At 37.3% G+C, this 21,478-nt stretch overlaps 3 protein-coding genes across 16 annotated transcripts; all 3 read right to left on the reverse strand.

The window, feature by feature from the left end:
- Window positions 1-716: 716 nt before the first annotated feature.
- LOC125205509 (protein tas-like) lies at window positions 717-9,826 on the reverse strand. 14 transcript variants are annotated; one of them, XR_007173765.1, is made up of 13 exons: window positions 9,689-9,826; window positions 9,518-9,617; window positions 9,330-9,438; window positions 8,581-8,669; window positions 8,377-8,433; window positions 8,143-8,251; window positions 7,963-8,067; window positions 7,772-7,836; window positions 4,251-4,354; window positions 4,111-4,175; window positions 3,591-3,645; window positions 1,135-1,269; window positions 717-1,035 (listed from the first exon to the last, which is right to left on the reverse strand). XR_007173765.1 is itself a non-coding variant. In XM_048104494.1 (13 exons), the coding sequence occupies exons 1-12, from the start codon at window positions 9,744-9,746 to the stop codon at window positions 1,140-1,142; spliced, it is 1,074 nt and encodes a 357-aa protein (XP_047960451.1). In that variant the 5' UTR covers window positions 9,747-9,826; the 3' UTR covers window positions 717-1,040; window positions 1,135-1,139. The 14 variants fall into 14 exon arrangements, 6 of the variants coding, with proteins under 6 accessions (XP_047960451.1, XP_047960450.1, XP_047960449.1 ...); XR_007173764.1 differs by having other exon boundaries at window positions 717-1,040; XM_048104494.1 differs by having other exon boundaries at window positions 717-1,040; window positions 1,135-1,300; window positions 7,966-8,067.
- Window positions 9,827-10,280: 454 nt separating this feature from the next.
- LOC125203835 (histone H2AX) lies at window positions 10,281-11,213 on the reverse strand. Its single transcript, XM_048102311.1, has 2 exons — window positions 10,924-11,213; window positions 10,281-10,615 (listed from the first exon to the last, which is right to left on the reverse strand). Exons 1-2 carry the CDS (start codon window positions 11,125-11,127, stop codon window positions 10,394-10,396), a joined length of 426 nt encoding a protein of 141 aa, XP_047958268.1. The 5' UTR covers window positions 11,128-11,213; the 3' UTR covers window positions 10,281-10,393.
- Window positions 11,214-19,552: 8,339 nt separating this feature from the next.
- Window positions 19,553-20,953, reverse strand: LOC125206324 (protein VAPYRIN-LIKE-like). Its single transcript, XM_048105595.1, has one exon. It carries the CDS (start codon window positions 20,951-20,953, stop codon window positions 19,553-19,555), a length of 1,401 nt encoding a protein of 466 aa, XP_047961552.1.
- Window positions 20,954-21,478: the final 525 nt, after the last annotated feature.

Raw genomic sequence — 21,478 nt, forward strand, 5'->3', positions numbered from 1 at the left:
GGAAGTAATTAAATATTTACTCATACCTAAAAGGACGGCAATTTCTGTATCTGTGATATTGATTATCAACATGCTGCATTATTTATTGGATTGTGATAATAAGCTGGGAATGTTGTAAATCTTGGTCAGATTTATTATAGTAGATCACATTTGTTCATGATGATGCACCATAACTCGTACATTATTACCTAGTAATGACATTGAATCTTTTTTTTGGAATAAATAGTAAAATCATAGGTAGCGTGGAGAGTGTGAAATAATTTGTTCCAACATCTAGCAATAGATTATACAAACATTTTCAAATGATTCAATTTGGGGCAGCTTTTACTCTCTGACCAATGTCTTTCCAATACTTGTTCAACAAAAAGAAAAGATCGCTAGTGAATTCACCTAGTCAACTCCACTCATTTCTTTATTTCTTTTCCTTTTTGGCTTTTTCTTAATGTAGTCACATTTTGGACTTGGCTTTTTTAATTGCTGTAAGATTTTTAGGTTCTAGAGTTCCTCCTAAATTAATAGTGACATTTAACAACAATCACGAGCAACTATTAAGATCAATTAAAATTTGTGGCCCAACCCACCAACACAAACACACTAACTTTATTCCAAATGGAACTAAAATTCATGGGTCTACACGTGAAAGGTGTACCTAATTACAATAACTCCAATAGTCCTAGCTAGTGTTTTTCGATAAAAGGAAAGCACAAATGCAAATCTCAGGAGAGAAAGCCAGAAACTTTATTGAGTCGAGTTCAAAATAGTATAAATTCATTTCACAATATTCTTAGCATCGACACATAAATGTATGAACGCATGTACAAAACTAACACCCTTCAAACACCTTCTACATCAAGAATTCCTCTTCCAATATAACCAAATGGAAAATACCCTTATACTATAATTTCCAAGCGATGGCAAAGGGAAGACTATGATGAATGGATTAACTAGCAGCCGATCTTTCTGGTTATACTACGAAAGTATTGAGAATGCCCTTCACTCTTCTAAGCATGGAGACTACTGTGTTACAGCATTTATCTGAACTGTTCCCAGTATAACTTCTCAGCATATAAAACAAAGAAGAGTATTGATTTTTTAGCTTCTCTACGTATGGGAAAACAAAGGCGGAAGACTGACCTTTTCTAGGGACAGGGATTGGGAAATGCTGAATGCACCTCATTAATTTCTGCAATTATCTCTGGAGTAAGCTCGACTCTGCAGCCATCGAGCACCTCTTGGAGCTGCCACAGCTTTGTAGCTCCAAAAACAGCACTGGCCACAAGAGGGTGTCTCAAAACAAAAGCTGCCAAATAGTTTCATAGGGCACAACAAAGCTGATTTGATCATCAAACAGGAATGTAGTACAGTGATAGAGAACACTTTATTAAGCTTAATGCACAACAAATCATAATAGGAAATGAACAAACAGCTGAGATTCTTAGTTTGAACATTGTTAGCATCTCCACATCTTGGAATGTTGTGCACATAAAATTACAGTTACGGGTAGAAGTGCAAACAAATTGAATCAAGTCAAAAGCATAATCATCCAATTTGTCCGAACTTGAGCTTGAACAACTTTGATGAAGAGCATCGACCTAAGTTATAACTTATGAGTAAATAATGTGTAAATTGAATTAAAAATAGTGTAAATTGGAATTACTACTACTACCAAATATGAGTATCTAAATAAAAAATGAGGTTTCTGATAATGTTTGGCTAAGCTTAAAAAAGAGCTTCTAAAACATGAATAAGATGAATACAAGTCTATACAAGCTTAAAAAATCCACAAAATAAGCTCTATAATATCCACAAATCAGATTATGGTCTTTTAAGTAACTCATCTAAAATTAGAATGTTTGATTGAATGTATTAAACATGCATTTAACCATACATACATTGAATTTCTTGTTTGGTTGGATGTATTAAACTGCACTATCATATTGCACTTACTAAAACTCATTTGTACTAGTATGAGAGCAAGAAGATGGATAGTTTATCAAGTTAGTTACACTTATCTTTCGTAATACGTAACACGTTTAGGAATACAATACTTTATCAAGGGCTTTTATTTTTGAATCAAACAAGATATTAAATTGTCATAGATATTTATCACCCTCTTCTCATGCATAGAAAACAAGGCCTTGCGGTTTTAAAACAATAAATGAAGACCTTACTGCGATCTCAAGATAGCACATCCCAAAAGTGCAAGAACTTATCAATGTAATAATCTAATCAAAGACAATCTTTTACTAAAAGAATATTGGGAAACACAGGTTCGAATCTAATTGATATAACTCCGTACTTGGAAGGTCTCCCCCATCCTAACAAAACACACAAACATGAGGATTTTAAAATATCCGAGAAGAAAGTTAGTATTTTAGCTTTTAGCACGAAAAAAAAATCATTAGCTACAAGACGCACAATGTGCACTGAGAAATTTTATTTCCTTGACTAGCTTCATAGCAAATCAAAATAAGTTCACACTAGGAAAGGAGGTCCTCTTTAATCTTATTGCACAAATGCTAAAAGGATTCTCCAATTCAAAATTAAAAAGCTTTTCTTTTACGCTATATTAATTGCCTGACTACGTGGCAATTTGTGCCACGTACCTTTAACCAATCAAATCCACCATCCATCGAACACTTACCGTATAAATCCCGCTTCATGCACTCCGCTGCCTAACTTAGGGTTTCTGACTACCTAAAGTCAAATTGAAAAAATGAAATCCTCTTCCAGAGCCGCCTCCAACAGTACGAAGAGCAAGTCCAAGGCCAAAAGATCTCCCCTATATTTCTCCATTAGCAGAGTTTACCGATTTCTCAAGAAAGGGAATTATTCCAAGCGTGTTGCTCCTCAAGCACCAGTTTATTTAGCTGCAGTCCTTCAATGCATGGCTGCTGAGGTGATATAATAAATGTGCTTTTCATTTGCTTCCATTATTATTTCTATATTCATTCTCGAATTTGCCTAATCTGTTTAAATAAGTTTCTTGATTTAGGTTTTGGAGCTCTCTGGGAAAGAGGCTAAGAATGAAGGAAGGAGCAGAATTGAGCCTCGGCACATAGAGCTGGCAATTAGGAGTGATGAGGACCTAAGCAAATTGCTGCCCCATGTTACCATTCCGGGTTCAGGTTCAGGAAGGAAGATCCACTTTCATGAAGCTCTCCTGCCAAAAAGAGCAGGAAAGAAGAACAGAGACATTGGTCCCAGCTCTAAATGAAACTGAATGTTAAGGTTGAATAAATGTTTCTCATCCAAATAAATAAATCTTTCCTGGGCCCAAGATTATTTGTTTTAATTTTTCATGCCATTCTAGTTAAGATCTCCTTGGTCACTATGCTAATCAGTAATCACAATATGGTCATATATACCTAATAACCAAATCCACATCAAATGAAATTGCTTGAATGAAATTCCAATGATCTACTGATTAGGGTAAGCCAATAGTTCAAAGCATAATTCCATTGAGTTAATGCCTATTACCTACTAAGGTTCCTAGCATAAAAATTAATACGTAGTACCAATTTTAAGCAGATTTGATGCATCAGATATAAGATTCTAACAATCTAAATACGCTAAGAAAATGCTCTCACCTATAGCAAGTGATACAGGATGAACATCATACTTCTTTGCAATGGAAAAATATAACTGCAAAACAGTGAGAAGTGACATTAGCAAAGCCATTATATTCTCATTGATGCAACTAAGCAGTGATAATATATAACTTTACTGCTTACATTGCATTTCAAATTATGGATTTGATTTGAGGGACTTCTGATAAGAACTCAAAAGGTCTTCATACAATGTCATACACAGATCTACCAAAACCACTCATAAAATACTCACAACAGTGAACTCACCCTAGAAAACTCAACAAATATATTCTTCAGGATTTCAGATTTATACTTAAATAATGCATTATATAGTTAATAACTAAGAGATATGGGACCATATTTTACATGGGAATAACACTGTGGTCTGTGAAGACCACTAAGTATGCTTATTTAAAGTAGTACAAAAACATGGAAAGTGAAATATTCAAAACCAAAACAGAACACATATTCTTAGTACTTTGTAGTATAATCAAGTAATGAGAAAAACACTCTCACTTACCTTGGCAGCTTTTCCAGTGATACCATCTGACAGATTGTATCTTGATTCCCCTTCAGCATACCTGCCTGAAAATGATACAAGTAAATTGTCTGATAAAAAACCAATCGCAGTTGCTCAAACCAAAAGGCCTGGACAAAAACCTTTGAACAAATTCAAACGAGCATCACTTGGACCTCCATCGAGAGAGAGATATTTCCCGGAGAGAATACCCATTGCCAAAGGGCTATATGCTAGTAAGCTTACCCTAGAGAAAAGTAAGACACATGAGAATTGATGGCCAAACTATTATGAACCAAACACCAAGAAGGCTTGTAAAGATACAATCGTATCAGTTCACATTAGGTGGCCAATGTACAAAGGAAGGGCCAATAACATTCAAGAATTAAAGAGAAAACTAATCCCCTTACTTTTTGACAATTTAGAACATACAAATGCTTAAGAAATTCATATTTCAACAAAGTTTACATAAAAACACAAGCTGAAAAAATATCTCGTTCCAAGACCGGAAGAAGAGATCAATGAATGCCGAAGAGATCAATGAATGCCGAACATCAATAAAACCCCTTACCATACAACATATAAAATTTAGTTGATGAAACACAAAAATAATGGAAAAAGCAGTCTATTATCAAATATGGTGATTTACAAGAGACACCATAAATAGCATACACTCATTGAAGTACATGGCAAGTTCATTTAGTGTAATATTCATAATTAGGGAGTGAGGGAATGCCTGCACTGTGGTTGGGATATGATATACTCCTCATATATGATACTATTGTATTACTGTCTTTACATTACAGTGTAGATTTATGCCATATCTTTTAAGTATCTTCATCCACAGTTATAGTTTTTTATTTATTTTGATGCTATACATGTCTTGAAGAAAGGTATAAATATCGTAAGAATATTTCTTGAAATTTTGAGCGGATCAAAATATCCCTTTGAGTTTTAGCAAAACCATATAATTCCATATGAAATTAAATAAAATTATTGTAATTGACCCTAGAGAATTTCTATGCAATGCAACTTCAAAACTATATAGAGCACATTTAGTTGTGCTTAGACTGAGGAATTTGACAGTAATGAATTCATTTGAATCCCTAGTTTAAGTTTGAGTGAATTTGTCCAAACAAATCAAGTTTACATAGTGTGCGCATGTCAGAGTGCATGAGTGACTATGTTAGTGATTTTTGTGTGTAAAAGGAAGGGCATGGAATGGCTAGGTTTTGAGATCCAAACCCATGGATGCAAAATTCGTTGATTTGGGTTTTTTGTCAATTCTATTGAGTGGATTTGATTGTGGGTTTCAAATACCTCCATCCAAACACAACCTTAGTTGTGATGCTCACTCAATTTTTAGTTGGCTAAATATTGGTCAATGATTTATCTCTTTTATCACCCACACAAGACAATGTTCAGTGCCTTCTCATGTATATATGATCCCCATATAACAAATAGAAGGCAAATAGCTAAGGAATCAAGGCTGAATAAATACCCTTTGACATTGTCTACTTGAAACAAAATACAACTTAAAGAGAAATGTTGTACTCCCTTCGTCCCAACTACGTTGAGTCAAAACTTTTGGGCATGGAGATTAAGAAATTGTGTTGAAAAGTAGTAGAGAGGAATCAAGTAGTTAAAAAAAAGAGAGTAAAGATGTGATGGAATTAAATAAGAGTGATTGGGCATCCCAAAAAGGAATATGACTCAACTTAGTTTGGACGGAGGGGGTATGATTTTTTCGAAATACAAAATTAGCCCTTAGATACTTCAACCAACTTACTTTTGATATTTCACGATCTATGTTACTCATACAAGATATTGATCTAAATCCACAAGGCCCTGAGTGCAAGCATGAGTCATCTTATTATAGAGCAATTATCTTTGTCCAGAGGTATAAGGTCATGCATCAAACATGTGTTGTCCAACTACTTGACAAGTTGACATATATTATCTCTTGCCTATTTTAGCTCTTTCATGTCCAGTCCTTCAGTATGGTAATTTTGGAAATTGAACAACATGCTTGAAAGAATCTTACACAGAAAGATGGCATGCTAAATGCTATAGAGAAGAATAAGACTTGAGGATGAAGTACAAGGCCCAGTTTGAGAAGTTTAAAGAGTTTGAGAACAAGTCGCATAAATGTTTGTAAGATTTACCCAAAGGGAAGGTAGCCATATAACCGTGTGCACCACAGCACACAAAGTAGAGATTACTAGCTTGAGCCTATTGAAGATGTATCTCAATAGGGTTTGAGAATTGACACTAAGGACTTAAGTTATTTAAGCATATCCTTGATCCATAAATAAATTGATAGACAGGTACATATTCAATCAACCCTATCAAAATTTTGGAGATAACAGGAGTGACCTTGTAGAAACATCTTTATTTCCAACATTGTTTACTAAATTCAGGGCCATATATTGCAGTGGGACAAACATGTAAAACAATAAAAAGCAGTATTTCAAGTACTTGGAAAAGTCCTTCAAAGTCCTTCACCTGCCAGTGCAGATTGAGTTGGTTTGACTACTGAATGATTAGGATATTCTAGTATCTATTTGGGGTGACATGTCACTTGATAAAGTAGGAAGCAAGCATGATGAAAATGAAGCCAAATCTTCATAAGCTGCTTTAAATCACATATGTGATGTCACTGCGTGAAATGGGTATTTTAGTAGAGCTAAAGATACTAATCAAGATGCAAATAGAGTTCCATTGCCATAATAAGGCTCCAACCAGTTTTAACCTTAGTGCATATGTCATTTGCTCTGGAAACTCAATTAATAGCTAATACACTAGCCAAATGGTTTTTCTTACACGACTTTTAACTTCTTCTCAACAACTTTTGCATGATTAACATCTATGGAACAACTTAAGGTTGACGCTGATGATTTTGGTAGTTAAAGCAATAGAGCATTTTGAATTATTTTCTTCAAATGCTTTTATAAGTTAGGTTGTTTCCAATTTCTAATTTTCTAACCAGTAACCATGCAATGAATCTTGTCCTAATGTTGCACAGGAGTATGGAATTATTATTACTTGTCTAATTTCTGTCTAAATTTGATACACATATACTGATTCTTGAGCACATAGATGTTGTGCATGTACTTTTTAACAAGTATTGAAGATCGAAGCAAAGTTTATAAAATCCATAAATGCAGGACATTGTCATCCATCAGAGTTACACATGCCCAAAAAAAAGAATCAGCTAGACCAAGTGGTAAGTTGCATATATTTTCTTAGCCATGTCACAGCTTAGGTTATGAATGCTAAATAATTTCAATTCTTATCAAATTTTACTCAATCATTTCTTACTGCAAGTATTTATTAATAGATCACAACTATCAACAGGAGGTTTATCTGAAAAACGAGTGCTTTCTCATTTGAAACTAAACCACAATGATACAAGCACCAAGTGAAATATACTGCTTCTCGGATTTATTACCATATTTACTTGTATTAGTAGTATACAAATCCATGTATTATGAATGTATATTTTACATGTAGTGGAACCAAATTGCATTTCAAACTATGACATTGTCAACTCTAACTACCTATTAATAAGTTCTACTGTTCTAGACAATTTACATTATCATGATTGTAACTCACAAAAGATGCATTCTCTATTAATACAGCCAAAGAGGTTTCATATAGGTACCTCTCATGGTGACAGCATTCTGCCATTCCGGAATCAAAATTTCGGCAGAGGAGGTTATAAGCATTCTGAAAACAAGAAAAAAAATGTAGATCCATATCTAATTATCAATAAATCATGTAACACACACAAGCATACACAGAAGGTTTTATAGGACAAGCCTCACTATTTTTAAAAAGGGTTGAGACACAAACCACCTGCACAGAGACTACTCTAGAATTGCGAGAGAGACCTTCAGCAGCATGAAGGAACTTCATAAGACCATACGGTGTCTCATTACTTAGTCCGATATATCTTATCTGCAGTAATATGTCATTCCCCCATTAAAAAGTACAGCTCCAAATATGTTAGTAACAAGGTGCAGAACCACTGACCTTACCAGAACAAATAGCCTTCTCTAGAGCAATAAGTTGTTCCTCAAAACTAATATAGGGAAAGTTCCGGTGAGAATCGAACTCAGTTTCTCCAAACATAGGTACATAGCTGCAAGAAAACCATGGTTGTGACAACTAGCTTCAATGTCCCGCAGCTCTAAAGTCATCTTTTAATGTGACACATTATAGTGATCTTTACAGACAGAGGCTACAAGAAAGAAACAACGCACGAACCGGTCTGGCCAATGAACTTGATACAAGTCAATGTAATCACTTTGTAGGCGCAGCAAACTGTAAAAGCACAAATCTCATTGAGTTTTAAGGCCAGACAATCAAGGGCAGATCACAGAGGAATTGGCGAATGACAACAGAATTATTACGAGTTAACAACCAAGAGAGCAAAAGAACTTGATATATGCTAGTACAGCGCAGATCAACCTATTGTCAAGTGCCTCTGCTATATTCCTGGAATCAACACTTTCTGGTCCATTTCGTATCCAAGTCATTTTCCCTGATGGCCCACAAACCTATCTCCTAGCAATTAAGCAATTCAGCAAAAGTGTATCAAGGTTGAAAAATCAGGGTTAGCCTGGGAGACTATATTCTAGTCTTCTAGAACAAATAAATAACCACAGTACACTTCTGAATTATACTGAGACATGTCAATGACATTTGTTTACTTGGATACCGGTACTACAAGTTAGAAAATAAAAAACCTATTTTGAGATTACATGGCAAGGAGCACTGATACAACATGGATAGGCAAAGAAGTTCGAAAGCTAATGCCTGTGGCACTATCTTCTAGATAGTCCTAGCTGGACTAGCATCTACAAATAGAACCAAGTGAAGCAGAGTCAAGCGCTCGATTCTCAAGCACTAACCTCAGGATCAAAATTGAACATGAATGCCAAAACCTTACACAGTGAAAAATAGATAAATAATGGCTAATGTTGCCATGTGACTCTTAACCATATGCTTCAAGCAATAGCTTCAGCAGAAGTTCTAGAAACTTGATTTTAGAATAAAATTTTACTACTCGATTCTACAAAATTATAGGCGATTTCATTCTGACACCTAAAAGAAACACTAGTTTGGGCAGGAAAATGGTGACAAAAAATCGTGTAAATCCAAATGAAACACTACGAGGTACACTAACTGTGTTTAAAACTAGACTGAGTTAGTAAGACCTTCGTAGCAAGCACCAAACGATCCCGTGGAATATTGCGGGAGCGAATCCAATTTCCGAGATACTCCTCGCTCTTTCCTTGTGTCTCTGCACACTGTGGCACCGGATACCTACAGCGAGTAGCGCAGCAGGAAATCAAAACCATGGACGGCGAATGAAACTGAAATAGTATTAAGTAAGTAAGTATACATTTCGGCGGAATCGAAGAAATTGATTCCGGATTGGAAGGCTTTGTCGAGGAGCTGGAAGGACTGAGACATAGAGTTCTGCTCGCCGAACGTCATGGTTCCTGAGAAGAACGAGCAATAATGTTGCTAGAGAGAGATATGAGGTTGCAGAGAGAGAGAGAGGGAGACCGACCTAGGCAGAGTCTTGAGACAGCCATATCGGGAGCGAGATTGAAAAGCGGCACCGTCATGGTTGAGCGCAGGTAGTGGAACACCACCGCCGGAGGGTTTTAGATAATGTCAGGCATGAAAGGACGTTTTTCAAGAAGCGTGTGCGAGAAAGACGGTTGAGCAATTTTCGAATTCTTTTCCCATTTAAATTGCGTGGGAAATTTATTTTTTGACCCGCCAAATATAATTTCGGGTATACTCTATTTCGTTCCAAAGAAGTGACAATTTAAGGTTGTAATTTAATTTCTTAAATAATTTTCAATATAACCTTTAATTCTTAAAAATCGACCAATTTTAATTTACACAATTCATGTAAATTCCATGCTGGATTAAAAAAACTCAAAATTTATATTTGCATAACACCAAATACAATAGTATAGGAATCATTTTTAAAATTAAAAGGATGAAAAATGATTTATTCATTAAATAAAATTAGATATTTTTTAAAATTATTTGCATATTAGCAAGAGAAATGAATAAAAAAACGCATTAATCGCATTAACCCTAAACAAAATAAAAAAAATGTAAAAGGCGAGCACAGCAGAATAGAAATGTTGAAATGAATAGGATCTGTTTAATAAAACGTCTATTTATATATTCCAGCCAGAACAAAATTAGGGCCCTTCCAACTTAGCCCATCAGCAGCAATTTAATTCACAACAAAACCCTAAAATTCCTGCGATGCAGAACCGATCTCCTTGTCCCTTCCGCCAGCCTTCTTTGGCAACAAAGTCTGGTGAATGTTTGGCAGAACACCACCATTAGCTATTGTGACATGGCCCAACAGCTTACTCAACTCTTCGTCGTTCCTCACTGCCAGCTGTATGTGACGCGGAACAATCCTGTTCTTCTTGTTGTCTCTAGCAGCATTTCCAGCAAGTTCCAATACCTAGAAAAGGGCAATAGATTCAATTTATCAAAAATTGCAAAATTTAGGGGAATAGACAAAAGACCGATCAAAAATAAAATAGAAGTCACAATCTGAGATGATTAAAATCGACTGAACATACTTTGCGTTATTTTTCCAGTTTACACTTAATTTTAAAACAGAATCTCAATAATGTGAGGGTATGCTCTTTCCAACAAATCAAATTTAGAATCAGAAATTCAGAGAAAACGGATCGCATTCGGTCTACATACAGACACTCAGGGCAAGCAATCATGGATGAAAATGCGGCGAATCTAAAACCTAATTACCTCGGCGGCGAGGTACTCGAGGACGGCGGAGAGATAGACAGGGGCGCCTGCTCCAACGCGCTCAGCGTATTTACCGGCCTTAAGAAAACGAGCAATTCTGCCGACGGGAAACTGGAGACCAGCCTTCGATGAACGGGAGACAGATTTGGACGCCTTAGGCTTGCCCCTTCCGCCCTTGGTGGTAGCTGCGGCGTTGGAACTCATTCTTCTGGAGGCGGCGATCGGTGAGTCGGAAACCCTAGAGGATGATTTGAATTGAGTGGATTTTGGAGAGATTTTGGCTAGTGATGAATGAGAGAGAGATTGAGAGTAATGGGGATTATATAGGAAATAATGGTGAATTTTGATTGGCTGGATGAGGTGGGGTGCGGATTGCCGCGCTGGCAGCGGGAATGAATAAATCGAAAAGGGAAAAAAAATTGAATTGGATGCGTAGAATAATTTTGGCGGGTGCGAATTCGCTGAATTCACTATCCTTTCTATTTTTACCAAAGTAATGGCGTATAGGACCAGAAGCCCATCACAGGCCCATTTATTTTAATTAAGAGTAACTCAAAATTTGAATTTCTCAGTTTAGCATCACGTGAAATCGAAAACATTGGGAAAACATTTATTTCTTCAACCCCATATCAGGCCCATCTATTTGATTTGTTACTATTTCTTTTGTAATTTTACTTTGTGAATCATTTACAAGGAACATTAATTTAATGAATTGTGCACGATTACTACAAGTGGAGACCATATCATACCACAAATGGTCAAACTAGACATTTACCAATTTTACAAAAAATAATCACTAATTATCTAATTTATGCATTGATCAACTTAAAAGTATTAATTATTGTATAAAAATTATTAGAATACAAAAATCTTGTTTCTTTGACGATTATACATCGATAATGTAGAGTAGGAACGAAAGTTGGCAGTAGAGATCTGACATGTCAATTAGAAGAGTCATCGTTCAACGGATAAAAGTTACCACAAGGTTTATTATTAATTCGTCCGGCCATATAATAAATATTTTTTGGATCCGTCGTTGAACATAGATACGTATGTGAAAAATGAGTAGACAACTAACGGAGTTGTATTATTTATCAGTTTATATTTGTAATTCACATACTTGGATTTTACATGGTTTTAGAGGGTGGTTTTGTATGAATTTGATCATATTTTGTGTATTATTGAGCGTGTTTATATCTACTTCTCTATTGTGTTGGTATGTTGACCATTTTGGTAAGAATGTGTAGAAAAAGATACTCCCTCCGTCCCAAGATAAGTGACTTGTATTCCTTTTTGGGGTGTCCCACTATAAGTGACCTATTTCCATTTTTAGCAAAAAGTCATCTCTCTTACTTTATTCTCTACCTACTTTATTCTCTCTTCTCTCATCTACTTTTCCCTCGCTCATACTTTACTCTCTCCACTTTAACTTATTTAAATATCATTCCTTAAATCCCGTGCCCAAAAGAAGTAGGTCACTTATCTTGGGACGGAGGGAGTACAAATATGTGGATGTGCAGCAATCTTGGGTTGAGACAATTTTTACTGAAGATTTTGAAGTCCAATCGGCGCCTAATGCATATCAATCTCTTCGTCTTTGAAAGAGCTTCGCATGGGTATCTCGCACGCCTCAATCGAAATTCTGTAGAAGAAGTTATGGCTGTTATAAGAACACTGCGCAGTCCAGAAACTTCCACGCGGCCGGGTGAATTATTATCCTGTAAATTCACCCGGTCGGGTACAGCGATTCTGCGCGAATCAGACAGTGGTCGAAAATGACCACCTGGCCGGGTGAATTTTACTCTTTATAATTCCACCCGGCCGGGTACGCTATTTTGGCGTAATCTTTTGCCAAAAATGCGATTTATTTTATGGGAGATTAAAGGGAAAAACGCCTAGGGTTCACACATTCTGTTAGAGTTTGTATACTAGAAATCACCTTTCGAGTGATTGAATATTGTTAAAACTCTTATTTATTTTCCAAATGAATAAACAGATTATTTTTGTCATAATGTTGTTATGTTTTACATTTAATGGATGTTTATTGCATATTTAAATGTATAAGTAACTTAACAAAGTCTAAGTCTTTGTTTTAGTAGACCGGTTGTGGGCGTCGTTCACTTTAAAGTAACACGGTCAGTTCTAAACAAAGAAAAAGAATAATTTCACAACCTAGATAGGCTTAGACTACCAATCGTGAAAGGTTGCAATGTCAGTCCGATTATTTCTAAGCCTTACTGAAATAAGATGACGTTGGTGTGGTATAACACTGAATGGATCTAACATCGAGACAGTCCTTATGCTATCTACTGAAAGACGAGGTCTCGTAAATTATTTCTCAATCAATGTACGTTAGCATTGAGCATACGGTATTGATTATGCACTACTTTGACTTACCAAATGGTGCGGGTTTTTCGCAACCCAATAAGCCTGGTATATTGGGTAGTGGTGATTAATATCTAGCGGTGCTAGGATTGCTATTATGTTGAATCGTGCGCGAGGTGAGTCTCGTTTGATAACATCCTCAAGAGAAGCTTGAAATAAGGTTTTATTATTCGGAACCTAGCTAGTTGGAGTTTAATTACTCTATGAATAATAAATAAGATTTTCTTGTTGAGTCCTCTCTTGGAATAAATAAGATATTAATTAATTAAGTCCATAGCAGACAATAATTAATTAATGGATGTTTCTATCTTAAGCGCGGGAAATAAATATAAAGTATTGGAAACCCGAAGTACTTGTAATTTCGGATTTGGATGGGGAGTGCAATATTACTTCTATAGTGGCTGCTCGTAATATTCCAATTTTTAGCTTATATTAAATTGGGTTTAATTTAATTAGTAAAAAGCTAATTGGAGGAGCCCATATCCAAAGCCTTCCATAGATCCCTGTCTGGGCCCAATATGTGACTTATTATAAATAGGAGAATAAAGGAGATAGAAAATACACTTAATTTTTATTCAAAATTTTCGGCCCCCCTATTCCTAGGAGTGGTCGAATTCTTCTCCTCCGTGGGAAAGGATTTCTGTCTTCTCTATTTAAGTCCTAGTGCACTGGTGAGATCAACCCACCCTGATATCAGTTCACAGTCCGGGAACCAGTCAGAAGATCCGTGGTTTTGTACTAAAGTTCTTCACGTGGAGAAGGCGCTAGCCATCTTCGATTCTTTGGAGAATCATCAAGGTATAATGGCTGAACCTTAGAAAAGCATGTTTTAGGTTTCAATTAATTTAAAGTGTAACGCCCCACTTTTTCAAACCCTAATTTTCGGGTTATAAAATTTTTGCATTAAATGCCTTAAATGCTATGATATGTGGATTATTTGATGAGTAATTAATTGCATGGTGTCTTTGTGACCTAATTGCGTATGAGAATTGAGATTGAGTTGAATAGTCAACTTGTTGAAAGTATGACGTGGCTATTGAATAGTCAAAGATGTGGAAAATATGACGTGGCCGTTGAAAGGTCAATGCGTTGAGAAAAAGAAGAGGAAGTAAAGAAATGATTGATTTGGTGTGAATATTTGATGCGGAGAAATATAATTGTGGTGAATTATTTGCCTAAGGGATGAGTGAGAATTAAATAGGAGCATTATTTAAATGTGTGGAATTTTCGGCCATCATTATTATTGGAGAAGGAATCCTATTTTTTTTCTTGGATTTAATTATTTGTTTGGGATAATTATCCAAATTAAATCCAAAGTCCGATTATACTTTAATTCCATCTTGGAATTTTCGAAACTCCACCCTTTGATTTTCTTGAGATTTTCGAAAATCTCATATATTGGAGAAGAAGGAATTGTTATTATATTATTTGATCCCTTATTTATTCTCTTCCATGAATAAATATAAATATGCTAGAATATCTTACCATATCTTGCTATATCTAAGAAGATATTGCCATATCCTAATTAAATTAGGATTTGATTTTTGAATCCCTTTTGAAGAAATCAAAAGTCACGCCACTTTTCCTTTTAAATTGGGGAGATTTAATTATTTATTCTGCTCCGTGATATCTTATTCTACTCCGTTTGAATTAAATCATAGGCTAATTTAATAAGCCTAGAATTCGAATTCCCTACTATTTCTCTTCAAGTTTTCGGCTACTCCAACAAACAAATCCCCTCCATATCTTTTATTATTTAATTGTTGGAGTATATCTTAACCTCTATAAATAGGAGAGAAATCCTAAACCTAAATCATCAGAAACCGCCGCCCCACTCCTCATTATTTTCGAAATCTTCTCTCCCCACTCTCTCCAAAATTTCTTCTACTTTTCTTCAAGAATTCTTCATCAATTGAGAAGAATCCAAGTTGAAGTTCAAGATTTTATTAAAGAACCAAGGCTATAATTTGTTTCTACCGTTCGTTCTTTTGGAAAAGATACTTTAATTTTGATCTCCTCTTCTTCTACCGATTAATCGGTGTTCTTGAGCCACATGCATTTAGATTGAGTGAAGGGGAAACTAAATTGATGAATTTGGGATGTATGGATGTGTGTATGTGTATGTGGCCGTGTGTGTGGTCGTGTGTGTGTGTGCGCACGCCTCGGCGTGCGTGCACATGTGTGGTGTGCGTGTGCGTGTGTTGTGTGTGTAGAACACTCATGCGTGACACGATTTAATGGTGAATTTGGAGTGTTAGTCGAATAAAAACGATATGCTAATCGTACTTCGATTTTTGAATGATGATGTTAAAGATTTATCGATGGGAAAAAGGGAAACATGGGAACATGCATGATTTGAGATCAATGATTGAAACTAATTTATGATACGCCTAATTTAAAGGTGATGCTTCGCGCTCTCAGCGTGATAAACGAGGAGAAGAGAATACTATCGAGCTAAGCCGACGAGGTGGGCTTTCTTTTAAAATAAGGACATTGTCCTAAACTGATATTGATGAGAATGAGATATGTGTTATCATGCCTTGATTTGTTTTGTCGTGCCTATCCCTCGTGGCTATGCCACTATTGATTTAATCGAATTCGGATCCTTGTAGAGCCGCAAACTCTACTTGGGTTAGTGTACACCAATGTTAGACCGAGTGTCAGCGTACGGGTTGGCCGGTCTAGTGACCTGGATTGCGGCCGCATTCCTTGTCATGTAGAATGAGGATATGGTAAACGTCGATGTGAAAAATGGTTGCGCGACCGTGATATTTGATAAAGAATATATTTTGGTGCCTCGGGTCTTTCTAAAGTTAAAACCCCGATGGACACTTGAAAATGGCATGATAACTATAATTGTGATAAAACTGTTTTCGGCAATGAGCCCACTGAGTATGATTATAGTACTCAGCCCTGCATGTGTTTTCCCTATGTGCAGGTTGAGCGGTGACGAGCGGGCGGCGGTGTTGAGTAGGAAATAATAAGATGATCTGTTGGAACTCTAAGTGTCGTTGTGTCTCCATACATAGCCTCACTTCTTTCTTGGTCGCTTCCGCTATATTATGAAAACTTGTGATCTATTGGTTGGGTTTAAACTCTTTTATTTCGTGGGAATATTTTGGATATGGAACAGTTGAGAATATTTTGGAATCTTTGATAAGCATTTATTGCGATAGCCTTTTGTTGGATTTCTTTGCTAAAGCATTATTCTTCTTCTACTTAATTGTTCATTAAATGCTTTGGTTAAATCCCTTTTTAAATGGAACCCTAGCCTATGATCTTTGATGCATTTAAGTCCGCCTAGTTAACGATCGCCGCATTTACTATACCCTAGATGGGCGGGTCGTTACATAAAGCATGTTATTATTTGAGTTATGAGCATGATACATGTGATAACTACGCGAATAGAATTTGTCTAAATAATCCGCTAAATAGATCTGAATTATTATGTAATTGATTTATGTGTGCGCTTCCGCTGCCAGTTCCTTCACATTCGACACCTACCGCCTCCAACACTCACACACACACCCAAGAACACTTTGAGAGAGAGAATTGAAGATTGAAGACTTCCAATCGGAAGATTGAAGTTGTCATTCCATAGATTCATTCTCACAGGAGAATCTTAATCTTTTCTCCATGTATTTCATAGAATCTTTTATTTCAAACATGGTTTTTGTGAAGAACATGAGTAGCCAAACACCTTTTTTTTCAAATTCTTGGTGATGATGCATAAATTTCATAGTTTTTATCCAATTGATTTTGTTCTTATCTTGCTCTTGTAGTTATTTGATTATTCTTGGGTTAATTCCTTTTAATTTTTTAATCACCATTTGATTGTGTAGGATTAATTAGATTAATCGGGAGATGATATAATTAATCTGAAAATAAGAATAAATCACACCTTAATGCAATAAAACTCGGGAGAGTTGAGGTTTTGAGTGAGGTCTTTGTCCTAGTCGTGCTTTTGGTAGTTTAATCTATAATTGTGGTCGACTTAGTAACTCTAGAGACACCAAAAGTTAAGGCAACTTGATTGGATAAGAGCTTGGAATTGTGGGCTGGGTTTCAGGTACCAGTGAGCAAATTCTCATCTCGGTGTAGCCACCCTTGCCTTCAGTGGGCTGGGTTTCAGGTACCACCGAGCAATTTGGGCACAAATCGACCGACGGTGGGAGAGTGGGTGGAGGTGACGGAGTAGGACTCACCGAATCAGGTACCACCGAGCAATTCGGGCACAAATCGGCACCGATCAACTCAAAATTGGAGTCAAATGAAAGATTGGCTGACGTTGGGAGAGTGGGTGGAGGTGACAGAGTGGAGCTCACCGAATCAGGTACCACCAAGCAATTCCGGCACAAATCGACGCCTATCGACTCGAAATTGGAGTCAAATGAAAGATCGGCCGACGGTGAGAGAGTAGGGCTCACCGAGAACTGAGTTTCAGGGACAACGGTGGAGAAGGTGTCCGTCTCTGTTTGATGGCGGCTGCATTTGGTGGAGAAGGTGTCCGTCTCCGTTTGATGGTGGCGGCATTTGGTGGTGGGAGACATGACAAAGCGGTGGTGGTGAAGAAATGGGTGGGTAGAGCAGAGAGATGAGTAAGAAATGGGTGGGGGGAGTTAAAGGGAGGGTTGGGGGGAGGGTGTTTAATAAAATCTAATTTTAAATTTTGTTTAATGGCATTGCTGGTAATTAATTGGAAATTGAAGGGTAATTGTTATGTACAAAAATGGAATGTCCAACCAGGATTTTTAAAGTGGGACACCTCAAAGTAGTAAATAAATGGGACGGAGGAAGTACTATATTATATTCTGATTATTGTTCTTTATACCTAACAATCACAACTCTTGCTTCTATCGTTAATTTATATTTTTGTTTGTATTCTTTCGAGATCTTGACTTTTATCATTGGTCATACTACATGTATTACGTAAATATGAATGTGTAATGCATTCTCCATTCGATTGCACAACTCACACTTTCAAAATAGTGTATAAAACACGAATGCAATTAATTTATCAAGTGGGCAAATAAAAACTTGCGACTTGTTATTTTTAAAGATTAAAATATCAGCCAATTATGTAAGCAAAAAAGTGGACTTTTGTTTTTAGCTGTGATTATGAAGGCATGAAATGACATTCCAACAACTCAATAAATATTTCACACATAATATTGAAAATCTAATCTCGCGTCATTGGCTCTTAATTATATGTAATTCCGTAAATAATTGAAAGCATTACTACAACTTATCTGATAATACACGTAACCGCAAATAAAATAAGCACTCCTTCTCAGTGAGAATAACTTAATACAAGCGAAAATAAAAAATAAAAAATGCTTCTTTTGTTAGTGACCAAAGCGACAATATCATGAATACCATTGCTACCAATGAAGTTGATTCGTTTGATTGAGGCTTTGTCTGATAGAACAGAAAGAGGGCATTCATGTGAGGTTAATAGGGAATAACAAACAATGGTTTTGATAAATGCAAAAATTGTGAATTAGGTTGTGCCACCTAGCTCGGCCGGATAGATATTGTCCCGTCGGTCGGGTGGCAACTCAGTGGCTCCATTCAGCTGTTTAATCCGATCGGGTGGAGTGCTGCCCGTAATTCACCCGACTAGGTGGAATCGAGAGTTTGTCTCTCTATTTTGAATATTAAATAATTGGATGCTATGTTATATGCTTTTCGAAGAATGGCTTGCTAATTAAATTGCGATTTTTCCAAACCATAGTCTTCGAAATTAATACTACTAGCTAGCATTATCTCGGACTAAGCAGCTGGTCTTTTTCCAACACTTGAGTATTCTTTAAAATTAGGTATTTTGATATACTAATGTTATATGGTGACTATGTCATATAGAAAAGTCGTTTGCTTGTGAAATATTCTACGGAATATCCATATTCAAATTACTCCACTTTCTAACTAAACCACAACTAGCTGGGTCACCAGATTTTAAGTAAATCATAATAAGAGTTTAGATAGAATCTTATGAATCTCAAATACATTCCTTCACATATTTCAATCAAGAACAACAAAAAAGAAATCAACTTACACTTAAGATTTCATTTTGATTTCATTACATGAGTTCAGTATTCAAGAACATCACCCAAAAGAGAACATAAAGAGCAGGGCTAATATCAACAGATACAAAAATCTGATCACATTCTTCTCATTATCTATACTGCACCCAAAAAAAAAACCAAAATTTCATATGTACAAACATCAAAACCCCTCTCTCCATCTAATGTAAAGGGTTGACAAGAGAAGGATGTTTCTTGAAACCCTCCAAATCAAACTTGACCACCCCACTCAAACTCTTGAGGCTGGCCTTAGCCCCATGAGACAACAAGTACATAGCTACCTCCACATGCCCCGCCTCGACCGCCCTCAGCAGCGGAGTATATCCCGACCCATCAACCGAATCAACACGAGCCCCGTGGCTCACGAGAAGCCTCACACTCTCCAAATGCCCCTTGAACGCCGCCCTATGCAGGGGACTCCACCCATTCTGATCCACCCCATTCACCTTCGCCCCCTGAGCCAGGCAGCTCTTCATCGCGTGCACGTCGTCCAGCCTGGCCGCCCTCTGCAGCGCATCCCCCAGCTGCAGCACGTCGTAGAGGTGCGAGTTCCCCCTCTCCACCGCCAGCCCAAACGCGGTCTTGCCATCCCTGTTCACCGCGTACTTGGCAAACACCGCCTGGGCTAGTAACCGCTCCACCGCGTCCAGGTGGCCATTCTCCGCTGCAAAATGCAGCGGGGTCCACCCCTCGCGGTCGGTGACATCCACGTCAGCCCCCACTGAGATGAGAAACTGAATGGCCTCAGCATGGCCATTCAGCGCAGCGATATGCAGGGCAGTCCTGCCCTGCATATCCACCGCGTTTAAATCAAGATCCACGAAGCTCAGGCACACGATCTCCATCATGTCCACGTGGTTCGCCGCGGCGGCCACGTGTAACAGAAGGTCAACGCTAGGATCAACCACGCATCCGGATTCAATCAAGATCTCCACAGACTCAATCTTTCCAGATTTGACAGCTAAACACATGAGAGTCTCCTCCTCATCACACCTCTCTCTGCGGCTACCAACATCCGCCCCTGCCTCGATCAGTGTCGAAATAAAGTGAGATTTCCCATTCGCAACCGCGGATCTGAGCAGAGAGGAGAGCTGCTTCTCATCACAGACAGAGATGGCCTTGGAGAATTGGAAATCGAGCTCGAGGGAATTGGAACAAGGCGAGAGGAGAAACTGCGCGACGTTTAGGCCGACGAAAGAGATAGGAATGGTGGCGTCCTTGAAGATATGAGGGCCAGGCTTGGAGAAGAGGTGGAGGAGGTGATCATGGCTGGCCTTTCTCGTGGGGAGCATCGAGGAGCGAACGACGACGGCTGGAGGGGTGGAGAGGGGAGGCTGGTGGTGAGGCTTGGTCAAGGAGAGGGAGAAGGAGGCAGTGGAGAGAGGGGGGATGACAGAGAGACAAGGGTGGAGAGAAAAAAGAGATGGATCGGTTGATGTGAGGGAAACAGCAACTGGCATGGTGTGCATTAGGTTAGTGAGGTTGAAGGTTTGGGTGCATTTGTGGCCTTTGGTGAATGAGAAGTTGAGTTCTTGAACTTCTGGTTTGATCAGTCTGTCCATAGCCTTCACCTTCTTCAACTTTTCTTCTTCTCAAATGCTGTTTTGAGGGTTGATTTTGATTGGGAAATGAATGATGGGGTTTGTGTTTTTCTGTTGTTTGTTTGTTGATATTTTGTACTTGGCATTGTTAGAATTCTTACATCAAGGTTTTTGAGGACAAATTATAAAGACTTTTAAAACTTAGTGCCTTATTTGGGGGGTGGGGCCAGGGTCAGTAAAATGACAATAATCTTTTCTTAATATATTGGTGGGAAAAGACTATAGAAAGCCCAACTTCCTTGACCAAGCCTATCAAATTACTAGTAGTAATTATTTATGTCGCCTTCTTCTTCATCCCAAGTTTAATCGATGCATTTTTTTGACATAAAAATTTAAAAAGGGTGTTTAGTGAGCTAGCTGGAGAAATAAAATCTTCATAAAAAATTAAATAAATAAGTGAAAGAGAAAAAGGTGGGAAAATTAAAAATATTAATTTTTGTTAAAAGAAAAAATGAGTCATTTAGTTTGGAATGTTAAAAAGAATAT

The sequence above is a fragment of the Salvia hispanica genome, chromosome 2, assembly GCF_023119035.1.
Source record: "Salvia hispanica cultivar TCC Black 2014 chromosome 2, UniMelb_Shisp_WGS_1.0, whole genome shotgun sequence".
Lineage (NCBI taxonomy): Eukaryota > Viridiplantae > Streptophyta > Magnoliopsida > Lamiales > Lamiaceae > Salvia > Salvia hispanica.